This window comes from Ursus americanus, chromosome 20 (assembly GCF_024610735.1).
Source record: "Ursus americanus isolate L20-20 chromosome 20, mUrsAme1.1.p, whole genome shotgun sequence".
Lineage (NCBI taxonomy): Eukaryota > Metazoa > Chordata > Mammalia > Carnivora > Ursidae > Ursus > Ursus americanus.
In genome coordinates, this window is record NC_142146.1 from 8,725,970 (window position 1) to 8,749,838 (window position 23,869).

Sequence of the window (23,869 nt, forward strand, 5' to 3'; positions counted from 1 at the left end):
AAAAGTTCAGCCATTATTTCTTCAAATATTTTTGTTGTATTCTCTGGGATTTCAGTTAGACATGTTAGACAATTTGATATTGTTCCACAGGGCATAGAGTTTCTGTTAATTTTTTTCTCCCCCTACTTAATTTGGCTAATTGTTATTGCTATGTCTTCAAATTCATAGATCTTATTTTTCTGTAATGTCTAATCTGCTGTCAATTTCATCCAGTTAATCTTTTTTAAAAAATATATTACATTTCTTTTATTTCAAGAAGTCCATTTTTGAAATATTTTCATTCTCTCTTCGTTATATTCACATTTCCCTTTAATCTTTCAGTATATTTATAATAGCTTAAAAAAATCCTTGACTGATAATTCCAACATCTCTGTCTTTTCTGTCTTTTTCTATTGACTGATTTTTCTCCTGCTAATGGGTCACATTTTCCTGTTTTTTTCTCATGTCTAGTAAATTTTTATTAGATGTTGGGCATTGTTAATGTTTTATCACAGAATGTCAGAATTGTTGAATTCCTTTTATTTTATTTTTTTAATTTTTTTAAAAGATTTTATTTATTTATTTGAGCCACCCAGGCGCCCCTGTTGAATTCCTTTTAAAAGTGTTAAACTTTTGTCTGTGAAATACTTAGGTTACTTATGTGTCAGCTGGATCAGTTCAAGGCTTGTGGGCTTACAGGGGGAGCCTTTGTTCTTGGGTAGTTTACCTCCACTACTATGGAGTGACCCTTTGTGTTTTCACTCTGAGTGTCCTGGGTGTTTAATGAGGACTTTCCACTCTGGATGGTTAGAACTATAAAAACTTCCCTTTCCTGTGTGAGTTCTGGGAGCTATTCAGCTTATAGCTCTTCTGTCTTTCTTTCTCTCACCCCATGGTGTTTTGTTGTATGTATGTACAACTCAGAATTCAGGAAAAGACCCAAGGAGACTCCTCAGCAGATATCCAGCTTTCTTTATATAATTAATTCCCTCCTTTCTGGTACTCTGCCGGAGTAAAATTTGCTCTTAAATTTTCTGTAGCCTTCTCCATCTTCAGTCTCACTCTGTTCTCAACTCTGCAAGGTTGCCAGGGTCTGCTTGGGATATGCTTCCTGCATTGTGGATTGGAATTTGTCTCCAGGCAGAAATCAGGGGCAATCATAAGGCTCCCTTCATTTTTTTCTCTTCTCTCAGGGATTACAGCTTGTGTAATGTCCAAAAATAGTTGCCTCCTATATCTCGTCCATTTTTCTTGTTATGGTAGAAGGGCAAAGGCCATTCTAGTTACTGTGTGATGGCTGGAAGAAAAATCTTATCCAGCTCAATTTTGATTCCACTTCCAGAGGTTTCTCCTCAATGTAGGAATCCGACCTAAAACAGAGGCCTGGGGGGCGCCTGGGGGGCGCAGTCATTAAGCATCTGCCTTCGGCTCAGGGAGTGATCCCAGAGTCCTGGGATCGAGCCCCACATCAGGCTCCTCTGCTGGGAGTCTGCTTCTTCCTCTCCCACTCCCCCTGCTTGTGTTCCCTCTCTCATTGGTGTCTCTCTCTCTGTCAAATAAATAAAAATCTTAAAAAAAATCTCAAAAAAAAAAAAATAAAACAGAGGTCTGGGCTACTCAGGTTTGTTTGTTTGGTTTTTTTTTTTAAAGATCTTATTTATTTGTCAGGGAGAGAAAGACAGAGAGACAGGGAGACAGAGCTCAAGCAGGGGGAGTGGAAGGAAGAGGGAGAAGCAGCTTCCCTGCTGAACAAGGAGCCCGATGCGGGACTTGATCCCAGGACCCTGGGATCATGACCCGAGCCAAAAAGCAGACACTTAACCAAATGAGCCACCCTAGGTGTCTCAGGCTAATCAGTTTTAAAAGTTCAAACTGGGACAAACTCTTCCAGCTCTTTCTATCCTTACCAGAGGCTCCTTGCATTCACTCGTGGTCGGATTGGGGAAGGCCCTCCCAGTTTCACCTACTGTTCTAAGTTATTGAGCCGTGCTTTCCAGTGAATCTCTCTTAGCTGTTTGGGGATTCTGTTGTTCTCAGGAACCTTATCTACCCTGTTGTGTTCTTCAGGTTCCCCTTGCACAGATGCTAGTCCATACAGATTTTATTGCTGTTGGTAGTTTGTAGTTTGTCTCCATTTGCTTGTATTTTTGGTGTTTTTTGGGAAAACTTGGCACCTAGTTTTCTTGTAAATGTACATGGATTTTCTGTTTTGTTTTGTTTTTGTTTTCATGTAGTTGCTCTATGAGGATTTTGGGAGAATTCAAAAACTATGCAGCCACCAACCTAGCTACTGGTTTCCTGGAATCTGATAGAAGATTTAAGAGCCTGAATATAATTTACTTTCCCTCTTTCATTGCAATAGTAGAAGCACATATCAAAATGTAGCCTCCATTCACTTGTGTCCCTGAGTTATTACAATGAGTATAACTTGCTTGGTGACTCACAATGGACAGGTAGCATGAGTGAAAAATAAATTTGGTTGTTTTAAGCCATTGAGATTTGAGAATTTCCCATTACCACAGCATAATCTAATCTATTTGAGAGACCTTTCTACCCAACCCAATTAACTTAGTTGACCTCAAGGTGGCCACCGCAAGTTAAGAGAGAGCACGTGAGGAGAAGAATGAGGACCGGAGGAAAAGAAAGAAAACAGCTTGAGAATTGTCCAGGAAATCACTTTTAACATTGATGGCACACAGAATGGACTGGAAATAAATAGATAGCTTACTATGTTTGGGGGGAATTGTATTGCCAAAGAAACTATGCACCCACCCCCATTATATAAGGTGAATACAGCTTGAGAATTGTCTAGGAAAACACTTTTAACATTGATTGCACACAGAATGGACTGGAAATAAATAGATAGCTTACTAAGTTTGGGGGGAATTGTATTGCCAAAGAAACTATGCACCCACCCCCATTATATAGGGTGAATAGTACCCTCTGAAATAGTTTAATGTGGTACTGCTGTCACTAAATTACCCGCTATTCTAATATGTGTTACCCTATATCTCTCATAATAAGCCACTATAGCATATCTCTAACCAGTGACTCCCAGAAGCTGAGAGATGCTGGGGCTACTTCACTTTTTTTTTTTTAAATGAAGAGTTCTTGGAGTAAAATTATAAAAGTTGTGGTTATTTTTTTTTAAAGATTTTATTTATTTATGTGACAGAGAGACAGTGAGCGAGAGAGGGAACACAAGCAGGGGGAGCAGGAGAGGAAGAAGCAGGCTCCCAGCGGAGGAGCCAGATGCGGGACTCGATCCCGGAACGCCGGGATCACGCCCTGAGCCGAAGGCAGACGCTTAATGACTGCACTACCCAGGCGCCCCAAAAGTTGTGGTTATTTTAAGAGTTTATCTTGACAAATAAATGCATTTAACCCTCACAATAAAATGCCTTATAACTATTCAGATACCAAGTCATATTTTAATGCTATAATTTTCCATGTTCTTCCATTAGCTTGATACTGAAGGATGCCATGCTCCATTGTTTCTTCCCAATTGTTTGGTTTCTGACTTTGATCATTGAGCAGGGGGGAGAGTAGGGAAAAAATGGTCCTAAATGTAGAATTCCTGAGTGGTAGAACTCCCTGCCATAAGTTTTATAGTAGCCATTTGTTGGTTTTTTGCCTTTCAGCTCCCAGTTACCTCATGTCTGACACCAAGTATGGTATTTAGTGTTCTTGTAGTTCAGAAGAACAGAAAACCCAAACCAAACTTGATTTCCAGATATCCACATCATCTTTCCCTATCAGCCTAGTATTGGTTCATGAACAAAATGGTAGCAGAGATACAGGCTAATCGCATGAGCTCAGCAACATGGATTTCAGCTCTCCAAGAGAGTTGGTGGGAGCAGTATTCCAGCGGTGGCAGTGGGGATTGCAGGGGTTCTGAGATAGAAACAACCTTAGGGGCGCCTGGGTGGCTCAGTCGGTTGAGTGTCTGTCTTCGGCTCAGGTCATGATCCTGGAGTCCTGGGATTCAGCCCCGCGTCAGGCTCCCTGCTCAGCGGGGAGTCTGCTTCTCCTTCTCCCTCTGCCCCTACCCCTGCCCTCTTGGGCTAGCTCTCTCGCTCTCACGCTCTCTCTCAAATAAATAAATAAAATCTTAAAAAAAAAAAAAAAGAAACAACCTTAATGTGTTTGAGGAGCAGAAAACACACCAGTGTGTCTGGCTGATAATGGGGAGTCGGAGAGAAAGAAGGGTTGATTATATAAAGCTTTATTAGGCATTGTAACAGGAAGCCATGAGAGGACTTTAAGGAAGGGAGTAATGTGATACTAGTTCCATGTTTAAAAGATCATTTCAGGTGCTGTATAGAAGATGTATTATATAGCCAGGCAAGAATGGAAGCAGGTGACTAGTTACAATCCCTTCCAGTTCACCACTGTTGCAGTGGTCCAGATGTGAAAATGGTATATATGGAAAAAGTGGCGTGATGGTTGATATGTTTTTGAAGCCAACTTGCTGATGGACTGAATATGGGAGAAATCAAGAGTGGCTCATAAAGTTTTGATCTGAGTGCCTGGTTGTTTGGTTATGCCATTGATTCAGACAAGGACAACTGGAGAAGTAGACTTCTGGTGAAAATGGGGAATTCTGCTTTGGCTAGGTCAGGTTGGAGATGCCTGATAGGCTGCCAAATAGAGATGTCAAGTAGGCAGTGAGATATACAAATTTGGAGTTCCCAGAATCGTCAAGGTGGAAGACACAGATGTGTTGGCAACTTGGACCACCCTGAGCCCTTATTGTGATACCTATCCTGGTGTGGAGTAGAATAGAGGAACCAGCCAATCCAACTGTTGGCACAGTGGGTTATAGCTTATACATTCCAGTAGGAGAAGGCAGCGATTAATCTTTCCTAGAAAAGCCATTTATTCTGAATATGGAATTGCTTCCCCTGCCATCATGTATCTTTCGATATGGCCTTCTGTAGGACTGCCAAACACCTGATACACAACCAGGGTATCCCATACTACATTGCTTCTTGCTCAGCACACAATAGCATTCAGTCCTGTGTTAAAAGGACTATGCAGGGATTGTGGCAAGGAGGTGCTGTCATTTTCCACAGGATTTTCCAGAACTGGAAGGGGCCTTTAGAGACTCAAATCTTTCTGTGTACTGACTCCAAAGATGCTTTTGAAATTGGGGGTGGTGGGCCCTCGTTTTGACATCAATCAAGGCAATTTTGTTCTGTACGGTGGACTTTTACATAATATTTTGTGTGAATAAGATTCCTGCTTTTTGAAAAAGGCAAAGCAGAGGAATCTAACCTCTTCACTCTCTGTGTAAGGAAACTGAAGCTTAGAGAAGTGAAACACCTCAGATTTCCAGGCACCACCTCCTTTCTGGCTGCCCTGCCCTGCCCTTGCCGTTGCCTTGCTCCAAGAAAGGCTGTGGCTGGTCAGGAGAAGCCAGAGGACAATTTCTGTAGCCAAGGATCCTGCACCTCATCCCTGAGTTGTGATGGGCTTTCCCTCTTTAGCTGGAAGCCCCATCGTGACCTTCCCAGCTCTGGTTGTGTGATAAGGAGAGTGGAATCTGAGATGAAGAACAAGGGGCCCCAAGGAGGAACGCGACCGGTGAAGAGGACAGCAGAAATATTCGCCAAAGATCTTCAGCTGGGTGGACTGGAGGCAATTGAGAACAGTTTTGAAGGTGCAGACAAGCAGGGGTCCGGGGTAGGAGTGCTGATGACAAGGGTAAGGTTGGGGAAGCCAGTTCCCATTGGTCCTTTTCCACCTGCTGCTGCTCTGCGGGGAGGGGCTCCGTGCCCTCTTTCACACAGGTGGGTCCAATTCCAGGATGCCCAGCTGTGCCTTTGAGTGTGTGTGTGTGTGTGTGTTAGAGTTGCAGACGTGGAGGACTACCTGTCATTTCAGAGACGATGGCCTTTTCTGCCGATTAGTTCGGCATAAAAGACAAGACTCTCCCACGGTTCACACTGACCCCCATTTCAAAGGTGGGGAAACGGAGGAGCGGAGGGCAATCCGGGCGAGTCCAGGGGCTGTCCACCCACTCCCGCATCGCAGGGCAGCGTGTATTCGGGAGGGTGGGCTCTAGCGCGGAGCAAAAATACCAGGTGCGGCGGCCATGGGGTCCCGGGTCCCACCGCCGCCACCTCTGCCAGCGCGCGGGTCCTCGCCCTCTAGTCCCGTGGTGGTACGCGACCTCCGGGAGGGCGGAGGGCGCGGGCTGGGGGCGGAGCCTTCTTGTTGTTGTTTCTCCTGGGCACCGCCCCTGAGGGGGGCGCGGACCACGCGGCCCGAGGGCCCGCCTCCCCTCCCCCTCCCCGCCCAGCTCGCCCGCCTCTTTGTATCCAACATCCGGGTTTCCCCGCTGGCTCGGCTCCGCGGCCGCGGCTCAGGAGCCATTTTGGACTCGGTTCAGCTCCCCTCCCCCCACCCCTCCCCCCCGTTCATGGCCCCTCCGGACTCGGCCCCTGCGCCCGGGGCCCGGGCCCAGCCCCGCCGCGCTATGCCTGAGTCGGGCGCGCCCCGGCCCGCGCCCCGCCGCCGCCCCCCGGCCCCCGCGTCGCCCCAGAGCCCGGGCCGTAGCCTACGCCGCCCGCAGCGGCCCTGAGCCCGGCCCCGCCGCCCGGCCCTTGGAGCCTGCACGCTGCCCGGGGACGAAGGTGCAGGAAGCGCGCGGGAAACGAGACCGAAGGAAGAAGCGGGAAGAAGAGCGCAGCCGCCGCTGGGCCCTGCGCGCCCCGGGAGCGCCGCGCGGCCCTGCCCGCGGGCTCCGGGTGTCCGCGGGGCGGCGCCGCGGAACATGACGGCGCCCTGGGCGGCCCTCGCCCTCCTCTGGGGATCGCTGTGCGCGGGTGAGGACGGGGCGCGGCGTGGGGGGCGCGGGGAGGGCGCGCGGGGCCGGTTTCGGGCGCCGCGCGGTGTTTACCAACAAAGGGCGGGCCCGTGGCCTCTTCGCCCCGCCACCTGCACCCAGCTTGCACCTCCCGGGGCGGGGACTGGGGGCGCGCTGGGCGCCGCGCTCTCCAATCTTGAGGGGACGATCTTGTTTGTGCGGCGGCCTGCCGACCCCATGATCGGACCCGGGATCCAGAGCCTTAGGGTCGGAGTTCAGGCTACTCGGGCGCGTGAAAACCAAGGAGAGTGAGAGGAAAACCAAAGCGTGGGGAGGGTGGCCAGATCTAACCTGGGGGTGGCGGGATCGTAGGTGCAGGAGGGGCTGGGGACAGGACTGCGCGACCCTCAGAGCCACTAGGTGTAGCGAAGCGAAGGGGGCTACTTCACACAGCCAGGAGTCCCCTGCACCCCATCCCACCGGCGTCTGTGTTGTGTTCCCCTGAAGGCGGGCCGTTGGCGCCAGCTCCCACCTAAGCCCGCTTTCCCCGCGGCGGCCCCGGGACGCGAGGTGCAGTCACCCGACGGGACCGCTTTGTTCCGGGCTCCTGAGAAGGGAGGTGGGGTGCTAAGAAAAATTAACAGGTGCGTTTGTGCCTTTGGGAAGCACGTGGCGGAGGTGGGTGACCGGCAGGGCTAGAGTTCAGCTCGCGTGCCTGTGGTTGAGAGTGCGTGGGTGCGGGCGTATACACGCGGAGTTCTGCTGGGAAAGCACTTTTCCCCAAGGCCGAAGCAGTGATTTTCCTCTTCTAGCGGTGTTGGGGCGCGCCCAGTTCGGGTTGCGCGCAGGGATGGGCTCCGCACTGCGGTTCGGATGGCTCCAGGTAGCCCTGGGAAGCGTGGGGAGCCGCGCATTGAAGCTCCAGGGAGAAGCCCAGGGAGGTCGGGGCAGTTGGTGCGCGGAAGCGGGGGCGCTGGGTCCTGCGCGTCTTTGTTCCCAGCCCCCATTACACATGCAGCGCGGGTCCCCTGCCGCCCGCGGTGGCAGCAGCGCGAGGCCTGGGAAACCCGTGAAGGGCGGGGCCTAGCGTGCAGGGGCGGGGCAGGGATCCCCGCGCTCCTGCGGGGTTGGCGATGGGGGGGATCTCCATCCCATCCCACCCCCACTCTAGGCCTCCTTTTAATGTAGCTTGCCTTAGTTGTCTACACCCAGAGCAAGTGAGTTGTCTGTGTGGAGTTTGGAGCTGCGTAGTCTGAGCTCAGGGAGGAGAGGATGAAGACCCCGTTATTGTACTTGGGCATAGTGTGGGAGGGGGCCTCACGGCTCTTTTGGAGCCATTTCCCGTGTGGTAGAAGCAAAGTGGTGGTGTTGAACTCGTTGCTCACTCTGCCTTTTAAGTGCTGTTTTGAGATGCTTCTGAAGTGAAAGGGAGGCATTGCTCTCCAGAGGATCGGGTCGCGGAAGTCGACTTAATGCTCACGCATTAGCCCACCTGGCTGCCTAGAAGGTCCCTCTTGAAGGTCCTGTGCTCTTCCAAGCCCCAGCCTGCAGAGGGGACCTTCTTCTATGACAGGACAGCCTCAGACCTGGAACCCTCATCCTAATTCGTCTCCGTTTCATCTCACCAGTCTCATCTCCTCCCTGATGAGGCGGGACAGGGTGGGATTGGGCCCCTGGAAGGACCGTTATTTCCTTCTTTCCCTCCGTTCCCCCCACCTAGCTTGGGCAGTGCTGAGTGGTGTACTCCGCAAAGTGGGGCAGCTGGAGTTAGACTGGAATCCAAGGACCCATGTTCCTGCCCTGAGAGGAAGGTGGGGTCTCTGGGTGTTTCTTGTGGTCACACCAGCCAGTTCTCTGGTGGCCACTGCCCTGACCTGTGAGGTGCTATGGGAAGAGCTGCCCCAAGCCCAAGCAGGGGGAGAGCTGGCACTCCTGTTCCTTTGTTTTCGTGGATGCCCTTCCTTCAACTCTTGGCTTGCTGTTCAGCAGTACCCCATCGCTGGCAGCCCACAGTAGGAGGAGGGTCAAGCAGCACTGTCTAACAGAAATACAGCATCAACCATGTATGTAACAAAAGTTTGTGGTAGTCGTGTTAATAAAAGGAAAAAGAAACAGGTGTCTTAGTCAGCTTGGGCTGCTATAAGGACCATAGGCTGGGTGACTTCAATAACAGAATTTGTTTCTCACAGCTCTAGTGTCTGGAAGTACGAGATCAGTGTGCCAGCATGGTAGGATTGTGGTGAGGGCCCTCTTTCTGGCTGGCAGATGGCTGTCTTCTCACTGCATCCTCGAGTGGCCTTTCCTTGGTGTTTGGAGGGCTGGGTAGAGATCATTCTTTCTTCCTCTTCTACTAACCCCAAATTGAGGGCCTTGCCCTCATGAACCAGTCTAACCCTGATTACCTCCCAAAGGCTCCAGCTCCAAATACCATCATATTGGGAGTTAGGGTTTCAACATACGGATTTTGAGGGGACACATAAACATTCAGTTTATACCTCTGAAACTAATAATACACTTAATTATTTGAATTTAATTTATTCATTGAATTAATTGAAGTTAAATGAAAAAATAAAGATTCAGTCTATAACAAGGTGAAATTAACTTTAATGGTATGTTTATTTAGCTAATATATACCAAGTAGTCATTTTACCATGTAATTCGTATTAAAACAGTGAATGAGAAATTTTACATTCTTTTTTTTGGGGGGGGGTACTATCATCAAAATCCAGTGTGTATTTTATACTTAGAGAACATGTCAGCTTAGACTTTCCTGATTTCAAGTGCTCAGTAGTCACATTTGGCTAGTGGTTACCATATTGGTTGGTGCAGGTCTAGAAGAAAAGGGGGAATTTACACTATAATAATGGCGCATGGTGCTTGTTACAGGATCTGTGTTCTGTGCCTGGCTCAGTATCGTTGCGAAATAAGTTATTTGGTTCTTGCCTTTCAGTGGACATCCTAGACACAGTTCTGTGTATCTCTTTAGAACTTCCGACATCTGTCTCTGTATTTGGGGTTCAGATTAGGGCCTGTGGGGGTGGGGTGGAGACTTTCTGAGTGAAATGTCAGGAGCCAGGAGGAGGACGTGACTCTTGTCTGTTCCATCAGGAACTGCCAATGTTGACTGCCCCAAGGTGTCCTCATGGGCTGGCTACTCTCTGATCCACAGATGTTGTCTGTTTCCCCAGGGCAGAAGTGTGTGTGTGATGAGTAAAGTGACCCTCAGGCTTGTTGCAGTGGTGGCTGTCAAGGATGCAGACCACAGAGCCACGGGCTGTTGGTGCCATTCCCCAGGGAAAGGCGTCCTTTGCTCCCTATCCTTGTACCTGCTGGGTACTCCTCGCTGGCTGGCTGGGCTGCTCTTGGGGCGGAGTGGTCACCCTTATCTCTTAGAGGCTCTTCTGAGATGATACGAGAAACTCACCCAGCCTTCTAGGCTCTATAGCTGTGTGAATAAACAAGTCCTGGGACCCCACAGCCTCTCAGAGCTTGGGTGGGCCTCTGGTGTACTACTCTGCAGGGTCTTTCTGGGCATCGAGAATCCCCAAATAGCACCTGGACCTTCCCTGACACCTGACCTCAGGAATTTTCAGAGCCCAGTGAAGAGTGCCCATTTTATGTCATGGACCTGTGTATCATGAACCCCTCTGAGAATCTGATGAAAGCTGTGGCCTCTTCCCCCAGGAAAATACAAATAAAGAGAGAGAAAGCATGTGTGCATGAGAGCCAGCACATGCCATTGTACGTGCACACTTGCTGTTTTGCACTGATAGCAGGAGCCGTGTAGCGCCCTGGATTGGACTCTGTGAAGTCCTAGCTGCCCTCCACACAGCCAGTGTACCAGTCCTGGGGGGCAGCTGGTTCCCTTGGGTGGGGGGGGGGCGGTGCACTGGGCTTGTTCCCACATTGCTTCTAACCACTGGACAGGACTCCTTTACTTCTGCCTTTTGTGATCCCTGTGTAGTGTGTACATTCTAGCCCTGCTCTCCTCCTTTTTCTCCTCCTCCAGGCAGCCCTCCCTTGAGCGCCTATGCGTTCAGCCCATTCCTGGGAGCTCAGGGTAGTGCAGTTGGGGACCAAGGGACATCAGGTTAAGAGTTAAGATTCACCTGTTGATAACTGGCCTGTTACTGTGGATGGACATTTGGGGGCTATGAGGAGGAGGTGGTGTGGGGAATACTTTTGAGAATGACACTGGATAGACAACTCTCAGGCAGGGTCCTGGCTGGGTAGACCTCATTCTGGGACAGGGTTTCTCAGTCTTTTTTTTTTTTTTTAAGATTTTATTTATTTATTTAACAGAGATAGGGACAGCCAGCGAGAGAGGGAACACAGCAGGGGGGGTGGGAGAGGAAGAAGCAGGCTCATAGTGGAGGAGCCTGATGTGGGGCTCGATCCCATAACGCCGGGATCATGCCCTGAGCCGAAGGCAGACGCTTAACCGCTGTGCCACCCAGGCGCCCCAGGATTTCTCAGTCTTGACACTCTGGACAGTCTGGACCCCATGATTCTTTGTTGTGTGTGTGTTTGGGAGGTGGCAGGGAGACCTGTCTTGTGCTTTGTAAGATGTTTAGCACCATCCCTGCCTCTGTCCATTAACTGTTAGTAACACTTCTAATTGTGACAACAGAAATGGCATGAGTGGAGGGGTTGCAAATCACCTGAGGTTGAGAACCTCCGATCTAGAATGTTCCCGTGCTTTAAAGAGACAGTTGTGGGAGGTGGGGTTATAGCTGATGCCCACAGCACCCCACCTTCCCCGATTCGGGGTGGGAGGTTGGAGTCTCCTCAAAGCCTGGGAGATCCCTGCTTGCTCAACCTGCTCGGCCTTGAGAGTTTGATTGGAAATGAGCGGTTCAGGAGTACCTCGGCCAGCCAGTGAGGAGAATCCTGGCGTCCTTGAGTTTTCCCAGAAGCGGTTCGGGTTTCAGGGAGGTGGCGGCCGTGGGTGGCCGGGCAGCCTGCCTGCCCGCACCCGCCCACCTGCTTCTGCCCGCCGCCTTGAGCTTTTGCACGGGGCCTCGCCCTCCCACTCGCGCAGAATGTCAGGCAGTGCGTGTTGCTGGGGCCGCCGCGCCGCCTGGAACCCGGGGGCCGCCGGCCCGGGAGCCGCCCGAGCTGCAGCTGGGAGCTGAGGCTGGCCAGAGCAGCGCTGGGGCTGCAGCAGGACGCGGGCATGCCCCTGCCCTCGAGCAGGCAGGCCACCTGGCGCCCCGCCGAGCCTGGGGACGCCAGCGCAGGGGGGCAGCCTCTCCCCCGAGGTACGGGTGCAGGCCTCCACCCTGGCCTCTGGGAGTCTGCCGGCAGGGTCCGGGAGGTGGGGTGGGCAGCACAGGCGCCAGCACTGGTGGCCCTCACCCAGGGGGTTGGTCTCTCTGGGAGCGTGTGTTGGGCTTGGCAGGCGGGCAGCCCCGCATCTGTACTACTCCACTCTGGGATCTGTCAGGGAGGGCTTTCTGGGGGGCTTTTCTCTGATCTCGAGCTCAGCAAGGCACAGCTTGCCGCACTGGGACCTGACTGTAGACTGGACTCTTAGGGTGGGAAGTTGGAGTCCCCAACGCTTGCGTTTCCAAGTTCTCCACACCACTGGTATGTCCAGTGTTTATTTTAAAGGGCTTCTTACTGGGGTTGAGATTTATGGTTCCGTCTTGTTGCCTTCTCGGAATTCTTTATATTCTTTCCTTACCACCCATTCAGTCACCAATTCTTTTTTCTGGAATAGACACCCACCCCCTTGGGGTTTACTTTTTTTGGTCAATCTCCATCAGACTTGGGCTCACCCCAGACCAGAGGTGCTTGTTTCCTGAGGACCTGGTGGCGCCACTCCTGGATGCCCAAGTTGGGGGTGGGGATGGGGATGGGGGAGAGGAGATGGCCGCTGCCTTCTTTTGAATCTCTGTTGTAAGTTTCTCAGTGACGTCTATGTCTGATGGGCTGGAAACCAACTGATGATAGGGGCTGGGGGTGAGCTGTGCCTCTTCCTGGCCCAGGCTCAGTCATGGCTTCCCTCCTTTGAACAGCCCCATGCTTCGCCCTGGTTATCCCAGTCTTGCATGTGCTTTTTCAGACTCGGGCTGGCAGCCCATGTTCACTCATGGACATGTGGTTATTGGGAGCAGGTGTTGGAAAGGAAGCCTGTGCCACTGGGCAGATGTGTGGCCCTCCTCCCAGGGGACCTTCTCTAGGGGCCTGGCCTGCCACACAATGGGACTTCTCTTCTCTGGTTAGCTTTTGGGCCGGAGCAGAGGTGTTTTGTGAGGTGAGCTCATGTTCTTGTTTGCAAATGTTCCTCTGCTGACTATTTCAGTTCCACTCTGACAACCAAGGAGGCTAAAATTAGTTCTGGGGAAGGAAAAGGAAGGCTGGTTGGAAACCCAAGCCCTTGGCTGGAGGGTGGAGAAGGTTGCTTCCCGGAGTTTGTGGTCAAGAATTTCGGAAGATGTGACCAGACCAGCTGTTGTCTGTCCATCCAAGGAGAGGGTGGGGCCCCTGCTTGCCTCCTAGACCTGAACCAATGGAGATGTGAGGCTGACTTGGAACCTGACTCTCTTGAGTGCTGATGTCAGCATGTTTTTTTCTTCTGGCTTGTGTGGTGGTGCACAGTGTTTTCAGGTATGAGGACAATGCCTTTTAAAGTCTAATGTCATTGACAACCCTCCTTCCACCTCCCGCCCTCCCCCATTGATTGAGAAAGCATGCATGAGTTATCAGAGCCCTGGGCTGATAGCCCAGGGTTTAGAAACCCATGTACTTTTATGTACTTTTTGGGAATTTCCTTGTCACCCAAGTTTTGACGTTGCCTTCAGGTGCTCAATAATCAGGCAGACCAGGGCCTGACTTAGAACTGGCTTGGGTGGGAAGTGGGTTAGAGAGGAGCCCTGTGGCTCTTACCTCATACAGAGGTCTGCCTTTCTGCCTGAGAACCTGGGGATCAGGGTTCATCTGCTCTGGGGCTTAGAAATAGAGGGGCAGAGAAGTTACAGAGGTGAATTCCACTTTCCCTCCCACCGGCCTGGCCCCTCCGGTGAACCTCTCATCTGAGAGTGGGTTCTGCAGGGCCACTCGGGAAGGAGAACTAGGACAATGCAGTCCTGCCTCCCCTGCCCTGAAAAACAACTCCCAAACCTCCCTTTACCCAGGGGTCTCCTGGTTAGGCACCCTGGGTGTAGCTGGGGGAGTACAAGTCACTTTGGCCATAGCTTCTTTTCCCATTTAAAATTTTACCAATTTTTAGTTTTACAAGTAATACACATACATTCATCTACAGAAAATTAGACGTTACAGATAAAACCAGGGCCCTTTACCACCTCTGGTCCCCATCTGAGTCCTTCTACACATTTTATCTGTGCATCTGTGGAAGTACTTAGAGAAATAGGATTTATTAAATTAAAATGGTATTGCTCCTTTTCAAACATTTAATGGGGTATAAAATACGTGTAGAACAGTGTAATTATCATAAATGACAGCTTGATAAATTTTCGTGAACTAAATATGCCCATGTAATCAGCATCTAGATCGAGAATCAGAAATTGACCAGCCCCTATCCTACCAAGCCGTTTCTTGCTCCCTTCCATTCTCTACCCCTACATCCCTAAGGGTAATCACCATCCTGACTTTGCACAGTACACATTATTTGTGCCTGTTTTTGTGCTTTATATGAGTGGAATCTAACAGTGTGAACTGTTTTGTGTCCATCTTTTGCTCACCATGTTTGTGACTTAACATCTGTATTGTTGCATGTCATGGCTTTTAAATTCAGAGATATGTTTTGTCAGTCTTTCTCATACTGATTTTCTGATTGTATACAGTTTATGCAGATTGATTCTCAAGGATAGATGACAAGAGGAATTTCTGGGTCATAGTATATATATTTTTTATTTTTTAAAGATTGATTTATTTAAGTTATCTCTATACCAAATGTGGGATTTGAACTCACAGCCTTCACATTAAGAGTTTCGTGCTGTACTGACTGAAACAGCCAGGCACCCCAGGCATGCATATTTTAAATTTTAGTAGGTACGGAGAAATGGCTATACTATTTTTCCCCCCACAAGGCTACCCAGGTGATGGCAGTGGGGGCCAAAGCTGGGTGAGATGGCACATGGCCCTCTGCAGCATATGTGAGCCTCTCCTCCCTCTCCAAAAGTACTAGATTGCAGAGGTTGGAAATAGCCCACTTCACGAAGGTCTAGTGTCTGATGAGAGCCAGGGAGGCTCCTTCCTGTGTCTGAGCCTCCTGGTTACTATGTTGATAAAGGAGAGGTAGCAATAGACTTGCCAGTAAATGCTGGTCTGGGTTTGGGATGACTGTGCATGTGTGTGTCTGTGTGAGCTCACTAGCCGTGCTTTCTACCGCCTCCACCTTCCAGAGAGGCTGTGGCACTTGCTGAAGGTTGTGAGGAGCTGTGCGTAACAGGGCACCACCATTGGTGACCCCAGTGCATTTGACAAGGTTGTAGAATGGCAGGATCCCGAGTTCACATGTGGTGATGATGGTGGTGGCGGTATAGGAGACACATGCAGAAGAATTATTTTAGAATCTGGTGAGAAGCTTCTCACGACAGAAGGGGCTCTGGTGAGCTTCACTTTCCTGTCTGAGCATGTGTGGTGTTTCCTTGCATAACTTTCTGCCACAGTTGGCCACTGAACTAGGGAAGATAGTTCAAGATGACTTGTTCTCCAGAGCCTGTGCTTTCCTAGTCTCCTTCTTCAGCATGCTATCTGCTGTTTCACTGCTCTTTCACTGGGATTCTTCGTGTAAGCCCACTTGTCAGGCTCTGCGTGTGGATTTAGGTGACAGTGGATTTATGGTACTATTTCTAGGATGAATGATGTCCCAATCAGCTTTCCCACATGGTACAGGTGATGTGCACTGTCTGTGCTTAGATAGGGCCGCCATAGAATGGATAGCTTTGAAGTACCGCAGACTGGGTGGCTTCAATAACAGAAATGTATTTTCTGAGTTCTGGAGGCTGGAAGTCCTCCTCAGGGTGCCAGCAGGGTTGGTTTCCGGTGAGGACTTTCTCTTTGGCTTGCACATAGCTGCCTACTTACTGTGTCCTCACGTGGTCTTTTGTCTGTGTGTGCATACACTCCTGGTGTCTTTTCCTCTTCATCTAAGGACACCAGTCCTTTTGGGTTAGGGCCCCACCCTTATAACCTAATTTGACCTTAATTACCTCTTAAAAGGCTTTATCTTCCAGTACAGTCACATTGGGAGTTAAGAATTTTGGGGAGACACAATTCAGTCCCTAATAGTCTGAAAAAATAAAATTGGTTGTAAGGGAATTCTGTTTCCCTCTTGAGTTAACATTTCGGAATGGAGGTTACTTTTTTCAGGCCTCTGCCCCTGGGGTCAAATTAAACACTTCCATGGATGGGCTTATCTACACAGATGATTTCAGTTTCTGTATATGTGTAGAGGTCTCCCCTTTGGGTTATATGTGTTCCTGAAAATAGTCTAAAAGCTGGGTGAAAAGTAGATACGGAGGCTTCCTCTTTTGATGACCAGGACCAGCTCTTTTTCTGAAGGCATCTGGAAGAGATGGACAGATTGAGGAAACATCTCTGGCTGAAAGCATTGTACAGCTAAGAGGATAGTGAAGACCTACCAGGTCAGGATCTGTGTGAACAGAGGCTCTGGGTGGTGACTTTGATGTTTGAGTCTCTTCTTAGCCCTTCCATATGGGCAACCGAGAGGGTTGCATTGGCATTTGATAGCCTTGTGGTGCTAGGAAGACAGAGATTGGAGTTTTCAACAGAGGGCAGGTATGGTGAACCCCTCCTTTTGAGTTGGAACCCCAAAGAATTGGGGGCAAGGGGAACCAAAAGAAGACAAAGCTAAAGCAGATTTAAGAAGTTCTGGAATTAATGGTGCCCTTAGCTGCCGGCCAGAAGCACATGTAACATCATTACAGGAATATAACATCATTGTAGGCCTCAAATTATTTTACAAACAATTTTGCACATATCATTACTGGGTGTTCATGATAATTTTAAATAAATAGCCATCAGAAACATCACAGCTGAAGCAAACCTGGGTGAGCTCCAGACGGGAGTTATATGCATATTGAAAAATAGTGCTTGCTATGATCAAGGAAATGAAAGTGGGGATTTCAGTAGAAAGCTGGAAAAATATATAAGAGCTAAATGAAAAATCTGTTATAGATCTGCATTGTAGAGGCACAGAAATTAAGAACTCAATAGATGATTGTATCAGGAGATTAAGTAAAACTAAAAAGAGAATTAGTGAACGGGAAGATAGATCAGAAGATAATATACAGACTAAGCCTTGGAAGGGGAAAAATATAATACAGAAGAAAGGGAAAGATACAGACAGGACGAAGTGAGAAGGTCTAAGATCCACGTAATTAGAGCCCCAGAAATGACCGGGAAATAAAAGACAGGCGCAGAAGAGGTAATAGTTGAGAACTTTGCAAAATGAATGAAAGGCATCAAGCCACAGATTGAAGATGCTCTGTGAACCTAGATAAGATAAATAAAAATTCCACACCTATTCTTATTCCAGCCAAACTTCTTTTTTTTTTTTTTTTTTTAAAGATTTTATTTATTTATTCGACAGAGATAGAGATAGCCAGCGAGAGAGGGAACACAAGCAGGGGGAGTGGGAGAGGAAGAAGCAGGCTCCCAGCAGAGGAGCCTGATGTGGGGCTTGATCCCATAACGCCGGGATCACGCCCTGAGCCGAAGGCAGACGCTTAACCGCTGTGCCACCCAGGCGCCCCTATTCCAGCCAAACTTCTGAATACCAAGGAGAGAATCTTAAAAAGCAGCCAGAGAAAAAAGGCATATTTACAGTCAAAAGAGTAATGGTTATATTGACATCTGACTTCTCAGAAACAGTGGAAGCCAGAGGACAATGGAATGATAGCTTTAAATGCTAAAAGAAATTATTGTCAACCTAAACTTCTATATCAAGTGAATCTGTCTTTCAAGAATGAAGGTATTGGGGTGCCTGAGTGGCTCAGTTGGTTAAGTGTCTGACTCTTCATTTCTGCGCAGGTCGTGATCTCAGGGTTGTGAGATTGAGCCCCATGTTGGGCTCCATGCTCAGCAGGGAATCTGCTTGAGATTCTCTCTCTCTCTGTCTCTCTGCCCTTCCTCCCCACTCTCTCTCCCTCTCTCTCTTTAAAATAAATACATAAATCTTAAAAAAAAAAGAATGAAGGTATCAAGCAAAGAGGGTTTTCTTCAGGCAGAAGGTAGATCGTCTAAATGGGAGGTCAGACATGCAGAAAATAATGAAGAACATTGAAAATGATATGCATTTGGACATGAAAGAAGTGTGTTATTGAGTTTGAAATACATATAAAAACAGCACATGACAATGCTATATGTGAGGGTGGAGTGAAAATAGAATTTAATTGTTCTAAAAGTTCTTACATTGGCCACCAAGAGGATAATATTACCTAATAATGTTAGCTTTTGATAATTCAAGGAAGCATGCTGTAATCTGTAGGGTAATCACTAAAGGATAGAAAGGATGATAACTTTCAAGCTAAGAAGGGGGACAAATGGAATAATAGAGAATTCACAAATGAAAAGAAAGCAATAAAAGTGAGATAAGGGAACATAGAGCAGGAGAGATAAATAGAACTAACATCCCTAATGAATACAAGATGCAAAAGTCTTTAAAACATTCACAAATAGACTCCAGCAATATGTAAAAAAAATATTTATCATGACCAAGTGTTTTAATCTCAGAAATGCATAATTGGTTTAATAATTGAAAATCTAATCTGCCATGTTAACAGAGCAAAAAAACCCATAGGATTATCTCAGTAGATGCAGAAAAAGCCTGTAGGGTTTAATCTTAAATCCTCAGAGTAAAACAATTTGGAAATGCAAAGGAGTAAAGAAGACTCAAGGCTGTTAAACAAAAAGAGCAACTTGTGCCTACTGGATTTCAGGATTCATTGTAAAGCTATAGTAATTAAAATGGGAAGCTTCTGGGGCACCTGGGTGGCTCAGTCAGTTAAGCATCTGCCTTGAGCTCAGGTAGTGATCTGGGGGTCCTGGGATCGAGCCCTGTGTCAGACTCCCTGCTTGGAAGAGAGTTTGCTTCTCTCTCTTCCTCTGCTCCTCCCCCCTGCTCACATTCTCTAATAAATAAAATCTTGAAAAAAATAAAATGGGAAGCTTTTGGTGCTAGATAGCCAAATAGACAATGGAATAGAATAGAAAGTCCAGAAATATATTCATGCCTATATGGATGCTTAATTTAAGACAAAGAAGAAACACAGAAGTTGGAAAATGGACAGCTTTCCCATAAGAGTCAAAGCATTTCAGTTCTTTTGAACTGATATTTCAGAGGTGTGAAAAATTGTTTCAATATTGGGAAGTGGTACTAGTTGATGGGGCTTCAGCAGGGGAATAAATCATCCATTTTAGTGTCTTAGTGTTATAAAATTTCATCTTAATAACCACTCTAGATATGTTGACTTGGTATATTTATTTCCATTCATTTCAGATTATTCAGTTTTAGAATTTCCATCTGGTTCCTATTGTAAGTTTTATTTCTTTGCTGATATATCCTATCAGCCTTCATTGGAATGTGTTTTCGTTTACTTTCTTGAACATGTACTTCTGATGATTACTTTAAAATCTTTGCTAATTCCAACATCTGATCATCTTAAAATTTGTCTCCAGTGATTATTCTCTTGAATATGAGATATATTTACCTATTTTTCATATAATCTTGGATTATATCTAAATATTGTAGAGGCTCTGAATTCTGTTATGTTTCTCTTAAAAGCACTGCTTGTTTTGAGTTTGTTTTGTTGGTGTTTTTTTTTTTGTGTTTGTTTTTGTTTCTTTGGTTTTCGAGTCAGCAGATAGTTATATTGGCTGAATTCATAAACTCTTCTGTGGTGTGTAGCTGCTGAAATGTCTGCTTATTTGATTGCTTGAAGTGTGATTGGTGCCTGTGTAGTTAAAGATCAGCCCACAGTATGAACAGAGTTCCATGTAGACTCTGGCTCCTATCCTGGTCTGGCTGTCACCCTGTATCTCCTTTGCTCTTCATCTTTGAGATACCTGTCACTGTCTCTTATGTTGCATCTCTGGATTTTTGTGTCCTTGTTGTATGTTCTTTTTTTGTTTGCTTCCTCATTTTGATGGAGCATATATATCCTCTAGTACCTTTTGAGAAAGGGTGTATAGGAGGTATGTTTTCGTAATCTTACTTTTCTCTCTTCTCCCTTCACATTTCATTAATAGTTAACTGGGTATGAGCTTATAAATAGGAAATCTTTTCCCCTCCAAATTGTGAAGCACTGTCCCATTATAGTCTAGCTTCCAAGTATTATTGGCTGCAGAAAGTTCAAAGTCATTCTGATTCCTAATTTTTTATAGGTGACATTTCTCTCTTGATAGACATTTGTTGTGGGATATATTCTTGTCCCCACTGTGGTGAAATTTCACAGTGATGGTCCTTGCTGGGGGGCCTGTTTTCATCCACTATTCTGGTCTTTGATTTCTTCCCTTTTGTTTTCTCCTTCTGGAACTCCTGTTATTTAGATGTTGAACTTCCTGGATTGGGCCTCTAGATTCCTGTTCTTTTCTTTCTTATTTTCTGTATCCTTGTGTGTTTACTTGATTTTGTTTGTGAGATTATGTTATCTTTTAATCCTCTGTTGATTTGCATTTCTGCCGTTAGATTTATATATATCTTTTTTTTTTTTTTTAAATTCCTGAGAGCTCTTTCATTCTCTGGTCTTTTAACAATGCCATTCTATTTATTTTTCATGGGTACATGATAGAATTTTTGAAGTTATCTTCTCCCTATATAATCTCCGTTGGGTTCTTTTTCCCCCCCAGCCTGTTTTTATCTCTTTCAGGTAAGTGTCTTTCCTAGACCTGTTCATATTTAAGTATGGACCTGAATACTAATTGAAAGCTCTGAGCTCGTGAGTGGAACCTGCCAACTGTAGGATGATCTCATGGGGTGGTTTTTGAAGCTAGTCAGATTCTCCTGAGAAGTATCTTCCGCTTTCTGTTTGGGAATTGGTGGGGGAGGTTAGTTGTAGGCCTGGCTGCCAACGTCCTGGGAGCCACGGTGGGAGGAGAGCTGGAGTTTCTGTATTTCATATATTATTCTGTATTCTTCCAGTATGGTACCTGTACCCTCAGATTTTCACACTGCTCTTTATTCTGAGGCTCTTTATTTTATCTTCTTTAGAAAATGACCTACTCTCTGCTGGGTTGGGGGAGGCAGCCCCCAGCCATGGTGAGTAGTAGTGAGCTCTGAGGATTTGGCCAGCCTTTCTGTCTTTGGACTCATCTTCACCCTACTCTTCCAGAGACATCTGGTGCCACAATTTCCTGAGTTTTGGAGGATCCTCTGGTGGAAATCGTGTTGCTTTTCATCTTTCTCCACAGCCAACTCATGAGTCTGTGTGTTTACTGACCACTTGTGTATCTGCTTTCCAGCTTCAGAATTTCATTTCTGTGGTTCTTTCCTGTTCTTTTTGTCCTTATGGGTTTATGCTTTAAAAACTTCTCTGTGTGAGGTTTTTATGAAATTACAGGAGGTAGCTAAAGTAATATTTGTGTATAATCCTAACCTTTACCTGGAAGCTCTCTATTTAGTATTCTTCAGAAATGATGGGGCCTGGAGAAAGGCATGATTCCAGAGGATGGCCCGGGACCCACACTTCGTTCTGTGGGAGGATGGTGCCAGGGACTTGTTTACAGAGTCGAAGTTGGAAGTGAATTGAGGTGATCTGGCTTGATTCCTTGTTCCTAGGCTGGGCTGGTGATGGCATATAGAGCTCTTCCTGGCACCCTTGGGAATGCTTTTGGACTTACGTTTCAGCAATCATAGTGAAATAGTAAAACAGCTGATATATCTCCTCAGGCAAGACATGTAGAGATGCTGCATAAGATATGAGAAATATCCTTTTAAAATGGATATGCATAGCTGCATATATAAGAAAGTAAGGGAGAAGCAAGAGAAGGCTGGAAATTAGAACTGTATACCTCCACGAGCTAAAGTTGTTGATTCCCAGGGGGACTCTGCCTCTCTCCCTAATTTGGTGGTGTAGGTTTAGTGGCAGTGTGTAAGGCATGAGAGATAAGGTATGAAATTGAGACTGAGGCCCTCATATGATAAAACTTCCATAGGATTATACCTTCAGTGAAAGTATGTACTAGAAGAAACATCCTTTTGCTGACAAAGGGAGTATATAATGAAGTTGTCTTGGCTCAGGTTGATAGGGAGGCAGATAGTTTCTCTTGAGAATTTATAACCATGGGTCTGTGCTTACATGAGATTGGAGTTGAAGTTTATACCAGCTAGTTAGTGTTCTCTGGGAAACTTGAAGTTGAGAAATTAAAGTGATTCCAAATTGATGATGTCCTAGAAAGTTTGGCAGAAGCAAAAACATAAATTATCTCTGGAACGTTGCCCTCTCAAACTTGGCCTTAGAGTATTCTCACAGAAGAGGCCTGATGAACATAAGCTCTGTATCCAAAAACAGAATCCAAAATTCTGAGAATCCTAAATTCCAAACACACAAGGAAACAAGATACTGTGAGTAAAAAATCATCAGAATAACAGGTGGCAGAAATAAATGTTCAAGAAATTAAATTATGGAATTATAAAATAGGGGTTTGGAAGTATGACAGAAGTATCAAAATCAACCAAGAAATTAAAAAAAAAATAGAACTTCTGGAAATGAAAAAATGGGTTAGTTGTATTTATAAATTAAGTAGAAGAGCTAAACAGCAAATTAGACACAACTAAAGAGAGAATTAATAAATTGGAAGTTAGGCCATATGGAATTATCCATAATGGTGCCTAGACACAGAATTGGAAAATATAAAGGCAGGGTTAAAATACTGGATAGAATGAAAAAGAGTAATATACTTTATTTATTTTTAAAAGACTTTATTTATTTGAGAGAGGAGAGAGAGAGCATGCACGAGCAGGGGGAAGGGCAGAGGGCGAGGGAGAAGCAGACTCCCCACTGAGCAGGGAGCCTAATATGGGACTCGATCTCAGTACCCTGGGATCATGACCCGAGCCGAAGGCAGACACTTAACTGACTGAGCCACCCAGGTGCCCCAAGTCTAATATACTTTAATAGGAATTTCAGAATCATAGAATAGGGAGATGCAATACTCAGATTGATAAAAAGCCAGGAATTGTTCAGAATTGATAATAGAGGTGAATCATTGGATAAAAAGCATATTTTTCCAAGCAGTGTGAATAAACTTAAACGCATACTTAGACACAAAGCTCATAGTGAAACTGCAAAGAGATGATCTAAGAAAGTAGCCAAAGAGAAAAGACAGAGTAGCTACAAAGTTAAAATAATAACAGACTTTTCAGCAATAATAGTAGAAACCAGAAGACTGTGGAATAATATTTTCAAAATGACAAGAGAAAATAACCCAGACTAAAAGTTTATGTTCTTTTAAACTGTCAATTGGGAAACAGGGCAAAATAGCATTTTCAGAAAAGCCAACAAAAGCTTCTCTACCAAAGATCGTTACTGAAGGAGGATATTCTTTTGGAAGGACAGTGGTCCCAGAAGGAAGAGCAGAGATACAGGGTTGGCTGAGCAGATGAACCGATGAGTGTACGGACAAATAAGAAGATACTAAGTGTATTCAACACATATCATGTCTGCTTTGGGAGGCAGATAGGAAGAACAACGACAGCAGATTAAATATTTAACACCAATATTACATTAAACTAATTAAGTGTGGTTGGAAGGAGGTAATTGGGGCTAAAACCTCATAGGTTAAGTTCCTATGAGGGATGGTAGAGATGTTGATTAACTTTAGGTTTTTAGCACAAATAGTACATATTGAAGTTTAAAGACTAGCTTGTCATAGAATACATAGAGAGTGCATTACTTCCAGACCAGGGTGGCTGAAATGTGGAATTAAAAAAAGATAATCCAAAGGTGGTGGTAATAGAGAAGAAACAAATGTAAACATAGCAGTCACCATGAATGTAATGGGACTCCATGTTAGGTCAAAGACAGTGTAAATTGAACTGGAAGAAAAAGATAAAGATTTAAAATAAAAGAAAGAGATAAATTCAGAAAA

General features: G+C 46.3%; 1 protein-coding gene across 2 annotated transcripts in view; it reads left to right on the forward strand.

The window, feature by feature from the left end:
* The first annotated feature begins 6,452 nt into the window (after positions 1-6,452).
* Positions 6,453-23,869, forward strand: part of ACVR2B (activin A receptor type 2B) — a 36,260-nt gene continuing 18,843 nt past the window's right edge. The window contains exon 1 of one of the 2 annotated variants that reach the window (XM_045798224.2): positions 6,453-6,809. In XM_045798224.2, coding sequence (XP_045654180.1) covers positions 6,758-6,809 — 52 coding nt within the window. In that variant the 5' untranslated portion in view covers positions 6,453-6,757. Of the gene's footprint in view, positions 6,810-9,339; positions 12,052-23,869 lie in introns of those variants that run through there. The other variant, XM_045798223.2, reaches the window with a different exon arrangement.